Raw genomic sequence first — 22,435 nt, 5'->3', positions numbered from 1 at the left:
AGTACGCGCCAGCCATTCTATCGAGCGTTTCGGAGGAAATAGGAGATACGTTAGTTCGACGAACGGTCGTCGGTGATAATTGAAACCGTTAATTAAATCTCGGGATAAGCGTCGCGGCTAAATGAGTTTTTAGATCGCCGCTTCTCGAAGTCGCCAAAGGATGAAATCTCTGCCATTTCATTCTTGATGTAACCTACCACGTAAATGATATTTATATCTCTTGAATCTCTTATTTGAAATATCTTAAAGTATTGGAAAAACTCAAAATATTTAACAAACATAGATTCACTTTTAATAGCTTTCTTTTAGACAATAGGAATTAATAACTTTAGAAAAATATAGAAGTATAGAAAATATAGAAATATAGAAGTTTTAAATAATTGAAATGTACAATAATCTGTTCTCTAATTAATAAATATTGACATTTTATATTCCTGACAATCGCATTTGATCAATCGGTGCTTTATTATCGTATTCAGAGGAGGAATGATTTACTTACAATCAGCGACAAATTCGATATTCAAATGTCAGCAGAAAGTTTGGCAGAACGGATTTTCCGATAAATCTCACAGAAGATTGTCGTTCCAGTCTAATTTGCGGATCGCGTGCTAAAAGGAAACTACGTCGTTCGAAGGATAGGGATGGCGAAGAATTTATAGTTACCCTAATATCGAAAACTCACTGTGTGAATAGTTTTCAAGGGGGATGATATAAATTTTAGGACTAATCCTGTGCTTCCATTTTCACGAACAAACTCCAGCGATAATTTTTCGCCTGATGTAAATCAGAGATCCTCAAGGCGTTCCAAAGGAAAACTTCTTAAATACAAATAAAAAATTTTACCATCGTTGAAGAAGGTAAATTATAGTCGATCTCCAAAGAATAATGAAGATTTTATCCTTATTTGCTAATTAACATAAAAAAAATCTTCGAAAAATAGCTGAAAAATTTGTTAATTAAATAATTAAAGACTTACTGTAACAACGGGTTGACGTAGCGGAATATTGGTAAAAATGAATGAGTGACAGAAAGTATTCATTTCCTCCATTTTTACAAAATGTAGGTTACGGTTGCTATAAGGTTTTCATTTCTAAATGTCAATAACGAAGAGAACACAAATTACGTTTGCATAAATATTTAAACATAAATATTTAAACGGTTGTGAGATATTTAATTTCTTTATCGTTTCAGGTCACAAAAATCTGAGGAAGTATCCGGTTATGATGTTCATCCACGGTGAAAGCTTTGAGTGGAACAGTGGTAATCCTTATGATGGCACTATATTAGCGGCTTACGGCAACATTGTTTTTGTTACCATTAATTTTCGACTTGGTATTCTAGGTAAAAAACATAAATTTTTTATTCAATAATACAATACGGTTACAAGAATCATAAAATAAAAGGAAGAAGAGAAGCCCTTTAAGCCAATGCAGTTAATAATGCGCGAATCAATATTTATAAATAATTACGTACAAAAGTATAAGTACATACAAATCACATACGTTTCGATCTCGCTTTGAGTCCTCACATTACCAATAAGCTTATTAGTGATGTGAGATAGTAATTAAGTTTTGATTGAATCTTCCATCTACATTCTGTTAATGTGATTCGTCAGCACCTCTTTAAAGAGCTGATCTTTTGTATATATTTATTTGTAGAAGAATTTTAACCTTTCTCAATTTCAATTATTTTTACATGACGATAGAAGATTTGATCGAAATTTAATTACCATCTCATATTACCAATAAACGCTGAAAAGGATACTAATCGGGGTCAAAATGTATGCGATTTGTATGTAATTATTTATAAATATATACAATAATTTACATACCGCTAATTTGGCTTTGGCTCATACAGGCTTATCTACCTTTTATTTCGAAATTGTTTAAAGTTATTAGAGCCGCTAATTGATGCGATTTGTGAAATTGTGGGGATTGATAAAACAATCAACAAATGTTTAACACAAGGACTCAGCCCATGTTGTATGTTTATTTTGTATGTATTGTTAAATATATCCAAATGAAAATGACCACAGTAACCAAATGTTTGGTACAATGGTTGATTGTTTTATCAATCTTCGTTTCACAAATCACATTTGTCAAATAGCGTGTCTCTAATAGCTCTTAATATTATATATAATTTGTGTTCCTAGAATCTATCTATTTGTTTTTAATTATTAATTGTTGAAAGAATGTGATAGATACAAAGATCATTGCAACACGATGGCTCGTCTTTGTTGGTCTTATCTATAAACAACAAAGAGTTGTCGATCGATCCAAGAGGAAAAGTACTAATATACTTTAACTGTATACCACGTCGAATAAATAACTTCGTTACGGTTTGTCGTTTACCAAGGCTGCTGCCTGCTTCGCAAACTTCCTACCTAAATTTTTATCGCTTCGAGCTTTTCAATATTGGATTTTGCTTTCAAAGAAAGTTTACCGAGGTCACGATACAAGGCAGTAGATTTATCACGTCACCGGAAGTGTAAATGATGCTTTTCACTATATCATTTTAATCACAAACAACTATTTTAAACTAAAAAGAAAAGCTGTCTTGTGCGCTTGTAAAATTCGCAGAGGTAACATAGATGTAACAAGAAATTTTATCTTTTGGATTGCTCGATTCAGTTAAAACATTATAAAAATATTCGTATTCATACGGGCGATTTAACAACAATGAGGTCATGCTAGATTGCGACATGGTACTTTCTGGTATGAAAAAACGTTAAATTATTCCGTGTATTATCCAGGTGTGCACTTTTCTCATTGTTACTTAAAAAAAAAGTATATAACTGATGTGGTAATAGTATATATTTCTCTGCCGTTGCACGAGGGCGGTCATGCGAAAGCGTCATTATTCAAAAAGTTCGTTAAAAACTGCCATCCAGAAGTGTGGTGCATCGCGGCACCTGCAATCCGAAATTGTCGTGTACTGTGGTCGTCCTGAAGGGGTTAACAGCGAAATTCCGGCAATCCCTTCTCGCGAGATGACAGCGACGGCGCGATGCAAATAGACGAGCTCGTGGTGCGCACGTGTACGGGTGTGAGTACATTCGGTATATCCGGTAAGTGGAGTGGTTGGCGGAAGAAAAAAAGAGGCGGACGCGAAACCATAATCATAAATTAGGTTAAAGTGCTGGGGAAGCGCTTAGTAACCCCGACCCGCTCTAGGTGGCCGTGGAGTTAGCCCGTGAGGAGCCTGCGGATAGCTTCTACCCGCCCTGCTATGCCGCCACCATGTCCGCCCTGCGCAAAACAGGGGAAAAATATGGTCCCGAGCGCGAAGCGGCTGCCGAGCAAAAACAGCTCTGGCGATCGCGTTACCGCGCGAAAGTGCTTCATGTTTAAGCACGAGGGGGAGAATTTTGCATCTCCGTGGAGCTAATTAATTGGGACACTGAATACACGAGTCCCCGGGGATCTTGAAACCTGGAATCCCAGTTATTCGAGAGCCTCAATAAGAAACAAAAAAAGAGAGGTGTGTCTCAGAAGCTTTCAGGTTGTCGAGAGATGGATATTTATGGGATTTATTTTAATGAGCTTTACTTCTTTCTTTCACGGATTCTTGGATTTTCAGTTTGAACAGGTCTTACCGTTGAAAAATTTTAAGACACACCCTTCGACCATCGTTTCTTAATGCGCAAGTTTATAGTCCCTTGACTTTTTAGATTCTTAATTAGTTCAAGGAATTCTCATTCGTTATTCGTTTAAGTTTTATGCTTTTAGTGATTGGAAGTAATAAAACTTTTAAACAAATAACATGGGAAAATTTCTTGAATTAATCTAATCCATAGGTTTCTATATAAATCTCAGGCTTTCAAAGTTTATTCTTAGTTTCTTCAGTTTTTCTAAAACGTTTTCCTTTTTCAATTTTTATAAATAATTAATTATTGAGATATTTATTCGTGTAGTAAATGCAAGACTTTTACTGTAGGTTTCCTGAGACCTGGAATTAGAGACGATACAGCAAGCAATTTTGGACTGTTAGATCAAATAGCAGCATTACTTTGGCTAAGGGAAAACATTGCGGAGTTTGGCGGCGACCCTAATAGTGTTACTTTGGTCGGCCATGGAACTGGAGCTATCTTTGCTAATCTACTTCTAATCAGTCCAGTTGCCAACAAAAAAGGTAAATAGGAATAGAAGTTTGTACATTATATTACATTAACACAATCACGTTTTTTTCTTGTTCCTATAAAATCTTTCTTTCTTAATGTTGTTTTCTACGATTCAGTTTTCATTTCTTATTTTATTGTCTTATCAATTTTTGAAAGTCGTCCCGAAAAAAGTTTAACATCCACTAGCTTGCAACAATACGCTCTCGCAAGAATCAAAGGACTATATGCAATCCGAGTTAATCCTTCTCCTCGTTGTAATTGGAAACATTATCCATAGTCACAGGAGCGTACAGTGATCGCATATAGGGATCACGATTTCCGAGTCGGCGAGGGATAATCGTGAGATTAATTGGAGGAATCAAGCTGAGAGAGATAGGCATACGCATTAAATGCAATACATGTGTACAGTCGAAACAATATTCGATCAGTATATGCTTTGGAATAAATGATCTACTGATATTGAGAAAATTTATGGAATTTATGATTAAAATTGAAAGTGAGGATATTTATTATAATAAAATATTGAATAATAACTACTTGAAATATATTTCCAAGAACTAGATAATTGTTGAATTTAGATAAGTGTTGAATTATCAAGGCGTTTTGTTTTACACATCTCAATTATTGGATATAAGTAAGATACATAACTATTAGTTTAGTTATTAGATCAGTATATTATCAGTGAATAGTCGTTTATTCAGATCTCAACTACTTCAACTACTTCCTTCCGAGTTTTCCTTTTTTCCGATTCGTAAGAACTTGCATTGTGATATTTGACCGAGTTTGACAAGGGAATCTAAGAATCGGTAGTCTACACGTGTTCAATGGCGAGCATACATCGACCACGAGCACTCAAGCACTTTCGAGTACTCGGCGGTGCTCAGCAGTGAGCAGGGTCAGCGAGAACGAGTAAAAGCAAGAAAGAAGATGTCGACCATTTTTCACCCGACCGACTCGCAATGGCGGCCGGGAAAAGGAACTTTTCTCTTCCGGCCGGGCGCACAATGCCACCACGTCCGGCCAATAATTATATTGTGCAATGAAAAATAACCGGACTTAATATTTTACACGTCGAGACAGAAATGCCCGTGCCATACCGTGGGTTCTCAAAAATATTGGTGCCATTTTATATTAATAGCTGCATTCCTTCTTATCCATACGTGACGTAAATATAATCATTTGTTAGACCGCAGTTGGAAAATTAAAAATTCAACATTGTTATTGTCAAGGAAAAAAGTAGTTTTTGTATATACAAATGATTTAAATATTAATAATTCTATAAATTCCTTCTTCAATTAGATTCAAATATCCTTAAAACTCTTGTACGTCAAGTATTTCTAAATATTGAATTAAAAAAAAAAATTAATTTTTAATGACCTTATTCTTCTTCTCTACGCTAACTTAACATTTGAGAACTGCTGGACGCGATGTTAAATAGCTAAGTTATTAATCAATGACATCTTTATTTTGTTGCAGGATTGTTCAAACGGGCTATTCTGATGTCAGGGTCGGCAATGAGCGCGGACGCCATCGGCAAGGCGCCATTGCAAATTACCAAGCAGGTAAAGAAAGACGCCACTGCATAATAGTCGCCAATAAAAACGCGAGATGAGGATTGATGCGCTTGGATTTCAGTTTCGCGGAATGACAAATTGCTATATGCGGCATTTATTATCATTAATTCCACGATTGACTTAATTCTAGAATTTGAAAGAACCTTTCATCTTCCTCTATTTTTTTCCCAAGTTCATAAAAATTAGATGCTTAGATGCTTGAAACGTCGAATCTGATTTTGTTGTGAAGAATTCGCATTTTAACTTAATTTCCTTAATTTCAATGTAAAATACTTTTTAAAGCAATTTAGAAATAAATTTTCAGATTATAGAGTGTGGCTCATCTTCATGAATTATGATATTCGTAATATATAAATGTCTAAAACTTTTGGAATTTTAGATGTTTGAGATCGCAATTCTCAAGAAATTCTTAAATTTTTATTCTTCCGTTTTATCTTTTATTTTTTGTTTTCATTATATATATAATTCATGATATTTAGATTTCAATCCCTTTTCTAACGTTGAACTTTCTATTTATACATGTAAAGGAGGAGGTAAGATGACGATCTTAAGGTTTGTCGATTTTTTCTAATTCCTTGATGAAGATAAAGAGACTGATTTATTCTTTTTTACTACAGTTTTAGTTATTATTTGTAAAAATTATAAAGTTGTTAAATAAATTACAATTCTTTAAAATTTAATTTTTTTAAGAACATATCAATTTCGTCATCTTGCTCTCATATGTGGGTAAGATGACTTTTAATAGTGGATAAGATGACGAAAAGTCAATTTAAGTTAAAAATATACTTTTCATGAATAAAAAAGATTTATTGTGATATGTTTATATTGTTTCAATGTATTATAAGAAGTTTTAAAGAAAAATATAAACAAAATAAAACCTTTATATAATTTATGAAAATAAAATTATTGAAACGTTAACATTAACATTATATTTGTATTATATGTACTGTATGCTAATAATTATGTAATGAACTTACTAGTAAAATATGTCTACTTATTACTGTGTATCAAAAATAAAATAAGATTTAAATAAAATTATTAAAGAATATTAAATTATTAAAGAATAAAGAACTTAACTTGGATATCGCAATTATATCACATGAAATCTAACATCTTAATATTACACAGAAAAATGTTTATAATTAATCTTATTTCTAATCAAGTAGGTATTTTGTATGAGACAAACGTGAAAGTTATTATAATATATAAATGTTAATTTTTGATATTATTTGTGATATTATGAAGGTATTATGAAAAACTATAAACTGTAACATACAGGAACAATGTGTACATATTACATAATTCTTCTTTTCTTCATAGAAATGTCTATATTAGTCATATTGATTGTATTGTGGAACCATGAGCATCAAATTATTCATTATTTGAGTTGCGAAAACGTCACGCGTGAGTACATAATCTACAATCTGCTTCCATGAAAGCGTCATCTTACTCATACACGACATTCGTCATCTTTTTTTCAACCATTGTAATGCGAAAAATAAAAAAAAAATTAATATGTTAATAGTATTCGCTTTTAGTTACACAATATTGCAATTTTATTAACAAAATGAAAGTACTATATTATGTTATTCCTTATATACAAATATTGCAAAATTACAAGTGAATGCATCCATTTCTTAATGTGTTACCTATTTTTGAATTCAAATATATATATATAAGAGATTGTATATTATTACCTAAAGTCTTTAATAAGTTAAGCATTTGCTTTTCGTTTATTATTATCTTTAAAAAATTAACAATTCGTTATTGTACTCTCTTCGTCATCTTACTCCCCCTTTCCTTTACATAAGTTTTGTCATATTATGATTTCTAGATCTTCGAGTTCTGAATTGTTTGAATTCTCATCAATATAGTGAATCACTATAAAAAATTCCGAAATTTAAAAACATTTCTGATGAAAACCGCCGTTTATCATAGTTTTTACGTGGTAACGTATGTTTCACAAACGACGGCGCCATGTTTCTGCTTCACTCGCGATTTGAATTCGACGGAAAGACATATCGTTGCTCGTCACGGCGAAGAATCGTTACACAGTTACATCGATGCCGAGGGTACAGGGTCGTTGGCCGCGTTCATTGCGCTCGTGAGCAATGGCGGGGATCGTTTTTCAGGTGGCGCACGCTCTCAACTGTCCCACCACCAGCGACAGCGAACTGGCGCTCTGCTTGCGCAACCAGGACGTAGACAGGCTGCTACACGTGAAAATCCACAAGCCGAAATACGTGCCGGCCTACGCGCCGTTGATCGACCGGGCCGTCATCCCTGACAAGCCGCTCAATTTAATGGAGAACGCCCAGCTCTTCGGCAGGTACGATTTGGGATTTTCCTATTGAATAATATAGGAAATTAAAGTGACCTAATAATCCTTACACATAGATGTTAATCTTAATCTCTGATATTATATATATAAAAAAATAATAACTTACAAAAACTGAAAAACAGTTTGCGAGATATAGATGGAACTGTGAGAAATATTTATACCGATGACTATTATTAATATTTAATGTGATTAATGAATTTTTGGATATGTCTGTTCCATTAGGTATATAAAAGGATTGAAATTTTTAAAGCAAATTATCTATTTACATTTAACAAATTAAAAATAACAAGTTATGTTGTATGTTGCTTTTAGATTTGATCTGATGTACGGTGTAACAGAATCCGAGAAATTTCACATCCTGCCACCAGTTGCTTTGTTACACGGCGTGCTTGATGGACAACGGGATGAAATCCTGCGAGACCATGCCAAAGTAAATTTACTCGTGTGTCGAGTTCATTTGTCCCAATATGAAGCAATTCTTGTTCAATTTATTTTCTTTCCTTCTTATTGGATTTATCTTGAGATATCATTTTCTTTCCTATGACTTCAAATTTCCAGTATCTTTACATTCTCAACTCCAGAAATTGCTGCTGCATTTCTTTTTTTTTGTTATGGGGCGAATTAGAATTTTGATGAATTTATATTTTCATTTCGATTTTTTTATGTGATGGGGTGTTGACTTGACAGAGGTAAAATATATCTTCAGGCGACGCACGAACTGGAGCCGGAGTTGATCCTGTCGAAAGTGTTGGAACAATATGGCGACTTCTCGAGTGGATTCACGAAAGAGTACGCCACGAAAAATCGAGACATGGTGCTGGAGGCACTCTCCGATAGCGGCACCGTGGCGCCGTTAATAATGACTGCCAATTTGCATTCAAGGGCGAACCCGAAGAGCTACATGTACGTCTTCTCGCATCCGAAAGCTATGCAAGACTACTCTGGCGTAAGTAGGTCTCGACGATACAACGAAGATCGATTATCATGGCTCAGACGCCCCTCGACAAAGCGGGACCCGACATGGAGCGGGAAAAATGTTACACGTAGCATCAATGGGCGAGGAAAGGATATGTAGAGGAGAAAGGGGGAAAAGGATAGTCTGGCGGGGATGATGAGTTAAAGTGCACTTCCTTCAACGCTCCAATTCGTGCAGTTTCATGCAACGTTGTTATTCCATGACGCGGAGTGTTGCTCCTGAAAACGGAGGGCATTTTTCATCGCTGTACTTTATCGGTGAATCTGAAATGAGGAATTTACTTTTTCTAATTCTCTTACCGCAAAAGAGAAGAGACAATACAAGAAAGAAAAAAAGAAGCGGATAGAAAGATATACGTTACCTATGGTTTTCCATAAGAAGCGTAAGAGTGTTGATTGTTAGAGAGAAACAAGCTGAGCTTGAAAAGATTTCAGAAAAACAGAATTTTCTTTTTTCGACCAAATTTACGAGCAACTCTGCAATTAGTAGATGACACTTCAAGAATTCTATCTTCAATAATAAACTACTTTTAAATAATTTAAAGTTTATATAAATTGTTTATTTTAAAATCTAAAATTTTCATTCTAATATATTATACTTGCAACTATTAATATTTCTTATTTCAATTTCTTATTTTTTATTTACCTTGAATTAATTTTCACAATTTAATTTTAATATAATTTATATTTAATCAATATTTAAATTTCTTTTTTTTTTGTTACAAAGTAGAAGTACAAAGACTTAAAAATTTACTAACATATTATTTTATTAAACAAATAATATTTGTAAGAAGTTATAAAGTTGTTAAAGTTTATAATAATGAAAATAGTAATAACAACGGTTTTCAATCAAGTTAAAAGAAAACTAACTCTAAAGTCGATAAACTGGCAAAGATAGGGCGAAATTTTTAGGACATTAGACACAGTTAGTGCATTGTATTCATTGTCCTTGGTTTCTTAGTTTGGAAGGGACGAGTTGTGACCTAGTGATGGCCATTGTGCTCGCACAGTTTCGCCGAGATAAAAATCCAAGCTGCGAACCCATTTGGATTTCGGCCAACTATTTTTATCGCCGTTGCGTGCGCCGGCAACAACCTCGCCATGCGGTAACCGAGAATATCGCTAAATTGAATATACCTCCGGGTACAACGTACATCCTCACGTCAACAAGGATATTAGATTTTAAATCTGCAAATAACGATTCGCAGTGTGCATCATTTCCATGCCAAGTTACGTCAATCCCTCTCTTTTTCTATCTCAATTGCTCTTTGCTCTCTCTCTCTCTCTCTTACTCTTTTTCTATCCTTCTCTCTCTCTCTCTCTCTCTCTCTCTCTCTCTCTCTCTTTTGCATACGTACGAGTTCGATGAATTTTAATTTTCACTCGTTCTCGTAAATTCACCCTTTATTGAACTTTACAAATTGACGTGTTTGTAAATACGCTCACTTTATCGCGCTAAAAATAATTACAATTGCGATAAATCTGAGAACTTGCGCTCAGGAAATTTCATTCGAAAATTGTTGGCAGGATTGACGATGAGAGAGTTTAAACTCGAAATAAACTTTAATTTAGCGGGTAAATTAATTCAAAATAGATTGTTAGCTACAAATATAATGTAACACACACGCGCGCGCGCGCGCGCGTGTGTGTGTGTGTGTGTGTGTGTGTGTGTATATAATTCTGGATTTCTAAAAAGAAGATATTAAAATAAATTTGAGAATGCAAATATATCAACCAAGAGAAACATTTTGTATTTTAACGATTTATAAATTTATAAATTTTAAAAAAGATTTTCGAAGCATTTCGAAATTTCAAAAATGTTTTATATCTGAATATTGGATAACCAATTTTTTAATTTTTGTATCTCTATTAATAAAAAAAACATTATTGATTAAATATAAATAAATAAAAATTAGATTGAAAATAAATTATAAAAATAAATTTAGTAAACAAACATACAAAATAAAGAATTGCAGTAAGAGATATTGATAGTTGAAGACTACATTAAAATGGAAATTTTAAAGGATGTATGTATGTAGATAGAGAATAAAAAAGAGACATGGGACACGAGAAATGCTGAAAAGAAATAACAACCTGAGCTTTGATATTTTTGAGTTATGCGAATGGAAGTGTCGATAAAATCCGTGCCTCGGTATAAAAGCACATCTAGTGATCTCGTTATATTGCAGCAACAACGTCAACATACAGTGCATGGAGAAGAGTTGCCCTACGTACTGGGTGTCCCATTAGACAACAGCAAGTATAATTTACGAAGTCGATACGACATCAGAGAGTCGCTGTTTTCAGAAGCTATCATGAATTGGTGGTGCAGCTTTGCCTACATCGGGTGAGTTATTAAAAAAAAATGTTTATAGCAATTAATCTTATATATTTATTATGACTTACATTTCGATACTTAGAAATATTAAGTTAGTATTTTTAATTAAAAAAGATTTATAACTTTTGTGAGGTTCTCTCGGCCAAATAAATGTCAACATTTTAATTATGTTTATTAATTAATTTAAATTAATTTTTATTTTAATACAATCTGTAATTATTAATTAAAGTTTAAAATTATAAATGTTAATGATGGAAATTAAAAAAAAATAATTTAATTTTTTTGAAATTCTGACAAATTGAAAATTTATTTTTCTTACGTGGTCCTAATTTTTAGAGATGTTTCAAATTTCATTCAATGTAGCAAATTATTATTGTAAATAAAGGTAAATAAAATGTAAATAAAATTTGTAAAATTTTCCAGGTAATAATAATAAGTTTAACAAAAAAAAAATTTGAAGTAGGGGAGACCGGGATCAGTTGACTATAAGGATAAGTAGAATAATCGAGGCTACATTAAAAATAAAACGACATTAAAAATAAAACGTAACATCTTGTTGCGAACACATCTATGATGAAAATTATGCCACAATTTAAAAAAATCCTACACAAATAAATATTTTTATTTTTCAAGTTTTTGTTTTACAATCGTATATGATTATCTGAGATATTTGATTTCTACTTAGATAGTAAATGTAGTTTTTACTTAATAAAGTCCAACAGATTTTTTTGTTTATGTTATTGTCTTTGTTATCACATATCGTTAATGTTTTAAAAAAGTGAACGGATGGGAATAATAAAGTAACCATAACATGGAACTGTATGATTTATTTAGTGACGACTCTTATAGTATTTATTCAAAATTTTATTTCTTTTTCTCTAAAGAGATTTATTTCAGTAGCAAATGCTATAAGTTTAGTTCCCTCATGTCCAATCTTGAAAACTAGGCTAGTTCGACATGTTTTTGCGCGAAATGAATAAATTTTGCAAAAAGAAGCATTGTTTTGCTCTGCGAAGCGAATGTTTATGTTTAAAATATATTTTTATAAAAGTTTTACCAATAATAGTCAAAGATGTAGCTTAAAATACATTAATCTTTATTTTAATAATCTTAGTCGAATTATCTCGAGGCTAGTTGAATCAAATGGAATGCATTAGAAAAATGCATTTTTTTCATATTATCGGTTTTCCCTTATTATTAAAATATTGTTAAGTAGTCAAACGTATGTAGTAATTAGTGTGTGTAGTGTAGAATTCATTTTTTCGATAAGTCTCTTAATTTTGTAAAAATTCTGTAAAAATTTGAAACTGAAAAATGAGTCTATTAGTCTCGGTCTTCTCTATAATCTGGAAAACGATCACAGTGCGCATTAAAATTAAATTAAAGTTGATATTTAAAGTTAACATATAAATGAAGGTAATCGCATAGAAACAATTGTATTTAATAACAAGTGCCGAACTATTGTTGTTGCGCGTTGACACGAAAATCCGTAGTTTGTAAAGTTATACTTGGTAATACATGTATCTGAAAACGTGACTTTCAATTAACTAAACATTCAAGCGTTTAATTAAACCAGTAATATATTTTTCCGTTTTATGATTGAATTTTATAAGCATATCTCAATTAAAAAATAAACCATGTAAATAATTTACAGAACATTATATTAAAAGATAAATTAAAGGAATAAAATTTCAAAAAAATTCATAATGTTTATTTAAAAACAAATTAGTTAAAAAATAATTATAATTAATATTTTTTATTATTCAAGAAATATACGACACTTGTGGTGACAAGTGTTATAACCTATATATTATTTACTTGGAGAATATGCGTATTCTACAAATAGATCAACGCTTTTGAAATTAATTTTTAAATATTAGTATTTAATATATGTTTTTTTTTATATGTACTTATATATTAATTACAAATACGATTTTAAGTATAACCAATTTCAATTCATTTTGACATATTGTTTTGTCTTTAATTGAATAAAAGGTAGGTATTGTTCTAAACGTTGAATTATTTACTTCATTAATAGCTAAACAGAATAAAATGTTAGAGAAATAATATTAGAATGCAATTTTTGATTGCAACGTAATTTCATCATTGTAAATATGCAGAAATAAAAGTTTATGAATTCTGCTAGATAAATTTTTTATAAATTTTCACTAAATGACCAAATCTTTCATCTTTGTGTACATGAATATACATGCATTATACGTGCATTCGAATTTCGGTCTTGTATTGGCTCGGTGCAATTTGACGCTTGTTATGCTGATGCTCGATATTGTTGAATTAACGATCCAGGGAATCGGCCGTTTTAATTTGCGCGATGAAAGCAGATTATTCACAGTTCCGAATTATTTCGATATTTCGTTTTACTCGACAAAACATTCCGCTTTACTCAGTTAAACAAGCCCAATATCCTCGCGATATAAAGCCATACTTTGTTTAAATGGGAAAATACTGAATTTCTAGTTACGTTAAAAATTTATTTTAACGCAATTGTGAAATATATTCCTAGAATTTTTAATTACGTTAAAAATTTTAAGTTAAGTATGCGCGAATTAGAATATTGAATCTGTTATACATTACAATTAATATATGTTATCAAATTATTGACATATTTTAACATTAGAAGCATCTTCGTTAAAATTTAAAAGAACAAAATTGAATAAATTGAAATTCAAAAATATAATATTAAATATAATATCTATATTGCAAAGAATATACTGAATATGTTGAATTATATATAATTAATAATACAAACGTTTTTTATTAATAGGATCAAGCAAATAAATTATTAAAAATAAAGATGATCGAAAACCAAACATTTTGTCAACATAAAGGACATAATTATTGAATAAAAAAGTTCAAAATTCTATCTTTTACACAAAAATATAATATTAATCTAAAAAAATTGAAACGATAATATGATTAATTGATGCTTCTGATTAAAGCTTAAAATATCAATTAAAAATAGCATTTCAATTTTACACAGCTTTAATATGTTTGTACACATCATTTTGTTCCTTCCTCCATGACAATTTGTTTCTTACGGATACAATCTCGTAAAACTATATTTTGCATTACAACCACATCATTTTTTGTCAGACGCTTTGAACATATGGCTTGACTAGAACGTACATACCAATGTACAATGCATTACTACAGTGACAGAACTCAGAGAGAACTGGGTCAGTGCAATTAAGCAAACAAAGGTATTTAGATTTAGCGGTGAACGTTGCGCGCGTTTGTAAACGCCGCAGAGCTGATCGATATTTTATGCGTTACCGTATCTATCGTAAGTGCGCGTCTCTTTGCCATAATAAACGACGCGCAGCATCTGTCCCGCAGCACTGTCAGTGATAACGAATGACGGGGAAAAACGGTCTTTTTGTTCCACGTTGTGTGAACGTTGCCACGCGTGATCGATCGGATACATCGCGTTCATTCAACCCGTCATTAAAAAATCATTTTCCGGCATACTAAAACCGTCAATACGCGCGAACGAACTGTATCTTTAAAATTAATAGAGGTTCCAAAAAGTCGATGGACATCAAGTTATCCGCCGGATTACAATATTGCCGGATTCAATATTTTAAATACGAGAGCTTATTTTGGATTGTACCATTCAATAAAGAGATTTAAATTTCACATTTGTTAGCTTTAAATAACAAAACGTCCTTAATATGATAATTCTAAAAGAGCATTCTGGAAATTTTATAAAATGGAATTCTATAGAGAATCTAACGCAATATCTTTACAATAACAGAAAGAAAACAGTATCGAGTATCCCTATGGACTATTCTGGATTATCCGATATCTTTTTCTCCTACATCACTTCAATTTCCTGACGATATTAATCCCAAGCTGCCTTGTACGTCCTAACAAAAGATTATTGGGCGTTTCTACAGCTACATTAATCATTCGCGATTATTTATCAAAGAAATTATTCGAACCCACAGGAATCCGAACGTCGCGAAGCGATATCCCTACCTGACTAACGTGTTCAAGGAATGGGGTCAATATGATATCGAGTGGCCAGAATATGATCCTGTCAATCAAACATATTTCAATTTAAGTAAGTCAGCAAAAATTTCGCATCTCAAGTGCTTGGGCGAGTGCTAATAAAAAAAGTTTATATCGAGAGATTTGAAATTTATTTTTCCATGTCATTTTACTCTCTCCATTTATGCATCGTGTGATCGAATAATGATAAAACAAAATCTATTTTCCCAAGTTTGGTTCATGTCGAGAATTCTATTTTATGGCTTATTTAGCATATTACATAATATTCTCCCCTGCACGCAGCCATACCGCCTAACATAGGTGCGCATTATCGTTCGACGGAGATGCAGTTCTGGAATGAGGACTTACCCAATCTGCTCAGGCACCCGAATAAAGATATTTCGAGCCCGACACGACCGAGAGGACCGCGACCACAGATTCTTGACTTTGCCGATGGGATTGGCAAATATGCCAACAATACTGCCAACCGGAAGTACGAAAGCTACGATACTAGGTCAGTAATAAGATCAGCGAATTAATTTAACCCTTTGACGTATGAAATCGAATTGAATGTAACATAACTGTTAAGACAATGTCTTAATTTGGATTTTTAAGATAATCTAATAAGACAATATTTATATGAAATCTACAGACAATTTGTAAAATTTACTTTTGGAAAACTTGAAGTAATAATTTTGAAGAGAAATTAACTTGAATTTAAGTAATTGGTTTGATTCCACACACACACATGTAGTTTTTAAGTACATATATGGAATTATTATTGTGCTTTTTATACCTTTATGAAGAGTTATATATGGATTGTGCAAGACAGGTATACATCTCCGTCTAGCATCGCGGATTCTAGCACGGAGAAGACGCCATTTTCAACTTTGGTTACAACGGATGGAAGCGAGAGTTCGACAATAGAGCCGAGCACGTTAAGGACCTCGTCGGCTATGATGATGGTGATTGTTTTCTTCGTAGTGTTTATACTGATAAACTTCACTGCCTTTCTACTCATCTATTATAAGAAGCAGAATATGAAGGGAAAGGAGAAATCGTTGAAGAGACGAGGCAGCGAGAAGAAAAACGACTCTGTCAAGAGGTCGAAGACTGATAAACACGAGAACCATTACGGCCAGGTAGGCTACAAAAGCGATAGCAAGCCAGATTTGAACGATGTGATAAAGAACGATAAGGCATACGACAACAACTCCAACTTTGGACGTAGATCGAAACTATCAAGGCAGAATTCTAGCTCCACCATTGACACTCACATCAAGGTTAGAGAATGGATTCAGCAGGAGATTGTGCACAGGTCAGTGAAACTCTAAACTTTTTTTGCATGATTATAATTATAATCTTTGATGTTCTTTTTGTTTTAAAATTATGAATAACATTCTATTATAAGTAATGTATAAATATTAATACAAAAGCTTTTATTCTTTAGTTAAAATTGAATTAATTATAAATAATTATATACAGACAATTATTATAAAGATAGAAGTTTAATATACTTTACTTACTTATAAATTGAAACTCTTTGTCCTTTTAAATTTTAAACTTTATCATTCATGAAACTACTTTATTATGTAATTAATTATTCGAGGATTTCTTTAAAAGATTTCTACTGTCTAGAGAAAACTTATTCTTTAAAATTTCATGATCAAAAATGCCATTTGGAGAATTACACTTTCAAATGAAGTTTAATGTAATTTATGTGCTTTCGATGAAATAAATAACTTAAACTAATTTATACGTTCTATTAAATTATTCGCCATTTTAATACCATTCTACCATACATCATTCGATGCTCTTATAGGAATCAACGTTTTGAACTCAATTTGTATGTCTTTCCTAATTGCGAAGAGCTGAAGATACTCGTAGAACGCTTACCCTCGCAAATTCGTCGATCGCGGTAAGGGTTGTGCGACCCAGTAATCCAATTATGTGTTCCGCTTGAAGAGTAGCTTTGAGACGTGGCCCGTATCACTCAAATCAGGAAATTCAGTACCCTTTCTCTCTTTCGCTCTCGAATATTTCGTTAGATGTATTGATTTGTGGAAAACGTTGGCAAGTGCTGCTCTACAAAGTTAATTGAAGTCGACTTACAGTCTCGACTTCGTCTCTCGTTTATTTAACAAGCAATATCTGGTTTGCAAATCACAATATTTTGTTTTTACAGTATTAAATTTTAAAAAATACTAACAGAAGAAAATACAATTTAGAGAAAGTATTATGTACAGACATACAAAATAAAAGAATTGTTATACCTAGAATCTGTAACATGTGTAAATTGCATATTAAATATTTCACGTTTTCATTTACAATTCTAATGTTAAATTCTCTTTTAAAAAAGAGAAAAATTCTTTCTGTTATTAAATAGACTTTTTATAATATTTTCGGAGTGCATCGTAACATTTATTATATACGTACATATCGCTTGTTGGTTCATGAAATCCAGCTGTAACATACGATGTAAAATCGTAAAATTATATCTGAAATATGTTTAGTGATAAAGTGTGCATTATAAAACATTGTATATGAAATAAACAAACGTAATGTATCATTAAGTAAATGTGTGTGGCAAAGTACCTTTTTGCTTGTCGGCATAACGTACAAGATTAAAAGTGATTAATTAGCTCCGGGACGTGCAACCGCTATTATTACTAGTTGTTACCAAAATTGCAAAATTAATGCGTACCTTTCATTTGCGAAATCGTAAAATGACGTTTTTATAATCAATAATTCCCAATAATTAGACGCAATAACTTCTCATTATAACAATAACATTATCTAATAGTAACATTATCTAATGGTATTAATTTCGAATTTAGCGTAAAATTTACAGAAACATGTGTTGTTACACTAATTCGCATGATGATTGCTTCCTACAACTGAAACATCTATTGTTTATTATTTGAATATTCAAATGTGTTTTACATCAATATTATAATGCTGATCAAATAAATTTTTAAATATTTAACTTTCTATTGTAATTATGGCTAAATTCTTAAAGTAACGGTTGAATTCGTTACTGCTGTAAAAATGTAACAATGTTAGCCACAGAAAAAAGTAACGGTAACGGTGTTAAAACACACTTACTTCTCAATTCCGTTAATAAGATTATCGGAACAATTATACAATTTTTGAATAATTTATAATTATTCAAATATGTTAACAAAGAGTTTCGTTATAAACAATAAGAGTCGTAACAAAGAATATGAACCTAGTGCTGGGTTTTTGCTTAATTATCTTTGATTTCAAAAATAACATATTTATATAATTATATATTTTCGGTCATCTATTTGGTCATCTTCAGTATACAACATAAATTGTTTGATATCAATAATTCAAACATTCGCAATTCGCCGCAATCCATTACAATTAAAATTCGCCGCATTCTCATATGTCGTCAATAATTCGTTAATTTTATTATATCGTCCGTAAATGCTCATTTTTAAATATGGAGGAAATTGGCACTTTTGCAACGATCATGATTATGTCGCAATGAGCATTTGATATAAGGAACGACGAAAATCAAGGAAAGAACGAGTTTTTAATCGTAGGACGACTAACGAATTATTGACGACATATGAGAATATACAATACGTATTGGCGAATTTTAATTGTACGGATTATGGCGAATGTTTAAATTATTATCAAGCAATTTTTGTTGTATGCTGAAAATGACCAGATAGATGGTCGTTATATATTGTAAATATATTACGAGTATTTTTGAAATAAAGGATAATTAAGCAAAAACATCCAGCACTAGACTCATGTGCTCTTTGTTACGACTCTTAAACTTTATAATTCATAATAAAAGGTAAATTAATGTTGAAGAGTTTCTTACTTATATTTATTTTATTGGTTGTGTAAAAAAATGTTTTCAAAACACTTATGAAATCGATCGGAGTTTTATCTTTTAGTTTCTGTTTTGTTTGTATAGATGTTCGCCGAGGTTTTTACGTAAAACGCGGGAAACGTTACAGAAAGAGCATCAGGAGAAACTGACTAAGCAGCAGCAAGAAGAGAAGCAACGTTTAGAAGAAGAAGTGTTGAAGGAGAGGAAAGACGAACCGATTTACGATGAGAGCCCGGCGTTGGTTGTGCGCCCTGGAAAAAAGTCGAAATTGCCAAAAATTTCTGTGGCTATTGACGCAACACCAGCGACCAGAACGGAATCCATTCTGAATCAAGTACCGATTGAGTTAACAAAGAGTATCGAAATAGCTAATGAGCCAAGTCCACAGCAGCTGATGACTCCTGAAGTGGTCGTCATAGAGCATCATCATTCTAGGAGCGATCCTTTGCCGATGGAGAACGTTTTAAAGACAATGAAGCCGAATTTCTCCACTCCCAGGATCTACGAGTCGGATTCCGGAAGCGCGAGCAGTCTCTACGCCAAGATTAACCCTAAACTGAAGTCTCGTTTGCCTCGTCCTGGTCCGGGAACAAATACCGAAGTGTCCTTACCTGAACAATTAAAATACGAAGATCCTCACGACGAAGAGATCTGTATAAAAACTGGACCAGTCTTAACGACTTTTGGTACAAGCGACGTGAATGTCACGTGTCGGGAACCGACTATGGAAAGAGAATACATCAGTCCTGAGGAGGCTTTAAAGACGATAAAACGTCGAAATTATCCCAAAGTACTGCCAGATATCGAGAAGAGACGATCACTTCCGGCGCCTAGTAGTCTCTTTGTACCGAAACAGTACGCAAATTCGTTACAAGACTATAAGAATGATAATCGTGTGAATTTATTTTCGAATCTACCACCGTTACCACCTCCGAGAATATTTGGAGCCTCCAAAAGCTTAGAAAAAAACAGTTTCTTCGCAGAAGAAAACGAAAGTCAAATCGAAGGTGAGCCGATGACAACAAATCTGCATGTCGGTCCGTTACTAAAAAGATCAGACACCGGCAGAAATAACTCCGATCCTAACATTATCGATTCCTTGGAAGGAAATAGAAACGTCCAAGCTGGCGGAAGTGTGGATGCTATTTATGCTAACCCAAAGTGTCCGCTTCATGGGAGTCAATATCCCTTTTCATCGACCTCGCAGAGTGTCGATGGCGATCTCGGCAAGTCTTCCGGGCTTTTGGACGTGGGCAACCCAAATTGGTACAAACCGTGCGAATCGTCAGGCATAATGACATCGACCACATCGGAACCGCAAATCGTGATCAGCAAAGACGAGAGCGCCGTTGGCGCTGTGTTGCCCACGATAGAACCAAAGATTGTGATCACGCCAAGAGTAGTTAATCAATATCAAGTCAATCGACAACCAAGTCCAACTGCGCGTTTTGAGGATAAAATCGAGCACGAATTAAGGACGATTGATCCAGTGCGAAACGGAGGATCATCGGAAAGTTCAAATATTTCTGGTGGTTCGATGATTTCAAGAGAAATGGAAAAGAGGGAGCCGCGGATAATCATCACGGCACGAGAACCGAAGAATTGTGCCCCGGTGAGTAGTCTAAAACAACCGAAGATCATCATAAAGCCAACAACGACTCTACCGAGGAACAGGGATCAGAGGAATATACCGAAGGTGTCAGCCATACCGTCGCCAGAACAGCAGAATTGTCAGAACAGCGAGCGAGATAGGGCTTTGGAACAAAGGGAAAAGCCGTCCCTGAGGGAGAAGCCAAAGGTTACGAGGATTCCGTCGTTTTCACGCAAGAGGGAAGAGCCTGGTATTGAAAAGCCGTCGTACATAGAGAAGACAGAAATCGCGCCGAGAGTAGAGGCGCCGGCTAGTAAAATCACAAACGCGCCATCGACATTCGACGCCAAGTCAGGCATACCGATGCCAACGACAACGATGATGCCGAGGAGCGAGAAGACCTCCAGTACGGACTCGTCGTCCGCCAGCAACGGGAATTCCAGTAATTCGAATACCGGTACGATCAAACGGAAGCCAGCGAACAAGAAATAATTGGCGGGAGCCAATTCGAGAGCCACGTGTTATATCTCGTTCTATTTCGCAAACGCGTAGATGGAATGCAGATGGGTCTCTACCATTCCGACCAAGTGTCGATGCAGTCCTGTTGGCACCCAATCTCTTCCACGAAACATTCGCAAGTGTGTGTGTTTGCATATTTGCATGTAACGGTAACGAAATTAACCCAACAACTGTTCTCTTTACGTTTAAATTAATTTTAAATTGTTTTAAAAATTTTTTTAATCAATTCTTATTTATATTAAATCCATCAAGATTATTCTTTTTAGAATTAGTATTATTTATTACTATTCTATATATATAGAATATCTAGATGTTGTTAAATAACGTGTGTTAAACAACATTTTAGCAACGCTGGCACATTTTGTCCAAGTATAATTTTCTTTATTATCATTATTATATATTAGTTGTATCATATACTATTTTTCTATGACTAATTAGAATTATGCGACACAGACATATAGAAGATGGACGAAATAATTTGAACACTTATTGAACACTTGTACTATTTATTTTACTACTTGCTTTATTAATAAATAGATAGCCCATCATTTATATTACATATTTTATCTTTGTTGGAATAGACGCAATGCTTGAATAGTTATAAATGGAATGTTGTACTATTCTTTTAATAGATCTTTCAATCTTTTAATTGCTTATATAAATGATATTGAAAAAGGAAATTTGCTTATCACCCTATTTTCTAAAATTGCCCTTTGTTTTTCAAAACTTCAACATCTTTCTTGGCCAATACAATTGTCTAATTTAAATAATATCGAATTATATTTACAGTTCTGAAATGAAAAGAGATTTCCTTTCAATATCTTTTAAGGAATTAGAGAATGTTTTATTAAAGGAATCACTATTTAAACATGTATGACTCTATTCTACAAGGATAGAATTTGTATTATTGATCTGTATTAATAGTCATTCAACTTCTTATTAATAAAACAAATAAATGGTTTATTTGCTAGATGTTCACATTATTTTGCTTATCTTCTATAATCCAATTGTACATCATGTAAATATAATAATGCCGTGAATGTTTAAGACTTTAAACAGCGTGACAATATTTTTAAGATTTGAATCACTGAAAGGTAA

At 33.0% G+C, this 22,435-nt stretch overlaps 1 protein-coding gene across 1 annotated transcript in view; it reads left to right on the top strand.

Annotated features, from left to right (window-relative positions):
• Positions 1-21,499, top strand: part of LOC108691765 — a 55,160-nt gene extending 33,661 nt beyond the window's left edge. Inside the window, exons 4-14 of the mRNA XM_018199668.1 lie at positions 1,208-1,341; positions 3,937-4,131; positions 5,597-5,682; positions 7,827-8,023; positions 8,348-8,465; positions 8,742-8,981; positions 11,200-11,357; positions 15,317-15,432; positions 15,663-15,873; positions 16,192-16,677; positions 19,312-21,499. Of these exons, the coding sequence (XP_018055157.1) occupies positions 1,208-1,341; positions 3,937-4,131; positions 5,597-5,682; positions 7,827-8,023; positions 8,348-8,465; positions 8,742-8,981; positions 11,200-11,357; positions 15,317-15,432; positions 15,663-15,873; positions 16,192-16,677; positions 19,312-21,310 (3,940 nt within the window). The 3' untranslated portion in view covers positions 21,311-21,499. The remainder of the gene's footprint in view (positions 1-1,207; positions 1,342-3,936; positions 4,132-5,596; positions 5,683-7,826; positions 8,024-8,347; positions 8,466-8,741; positions 8,982-11,199; positions 11,358-15,316; positions 15,433-15,662; positions 15,874-16,191; positions 16,678-19,311) is intronic.
• The last annotated feature ends 936 nt before the right edge of the window (positions 21,500-22,435 follow it).

Source organism: Atta colombica, unplaced genomic scaffold, assembly GCF_001594045.1.
Source record: "Atta colombica isolate Treedump-2 unplaced genomic scaffold, Acol1.0 scaffold51, whole genome shotgun sequence".
Classification (NCBI taxonomy): domain Eukaryota; kingdom Metazoa; phylum Arthropoda; class Insecta; order Hymenoptera; family Formicidae; genus Atta; species Atta colombica.
This window is presented reverse-complemented; position numbering and strand designations above follow the sequence as displayed.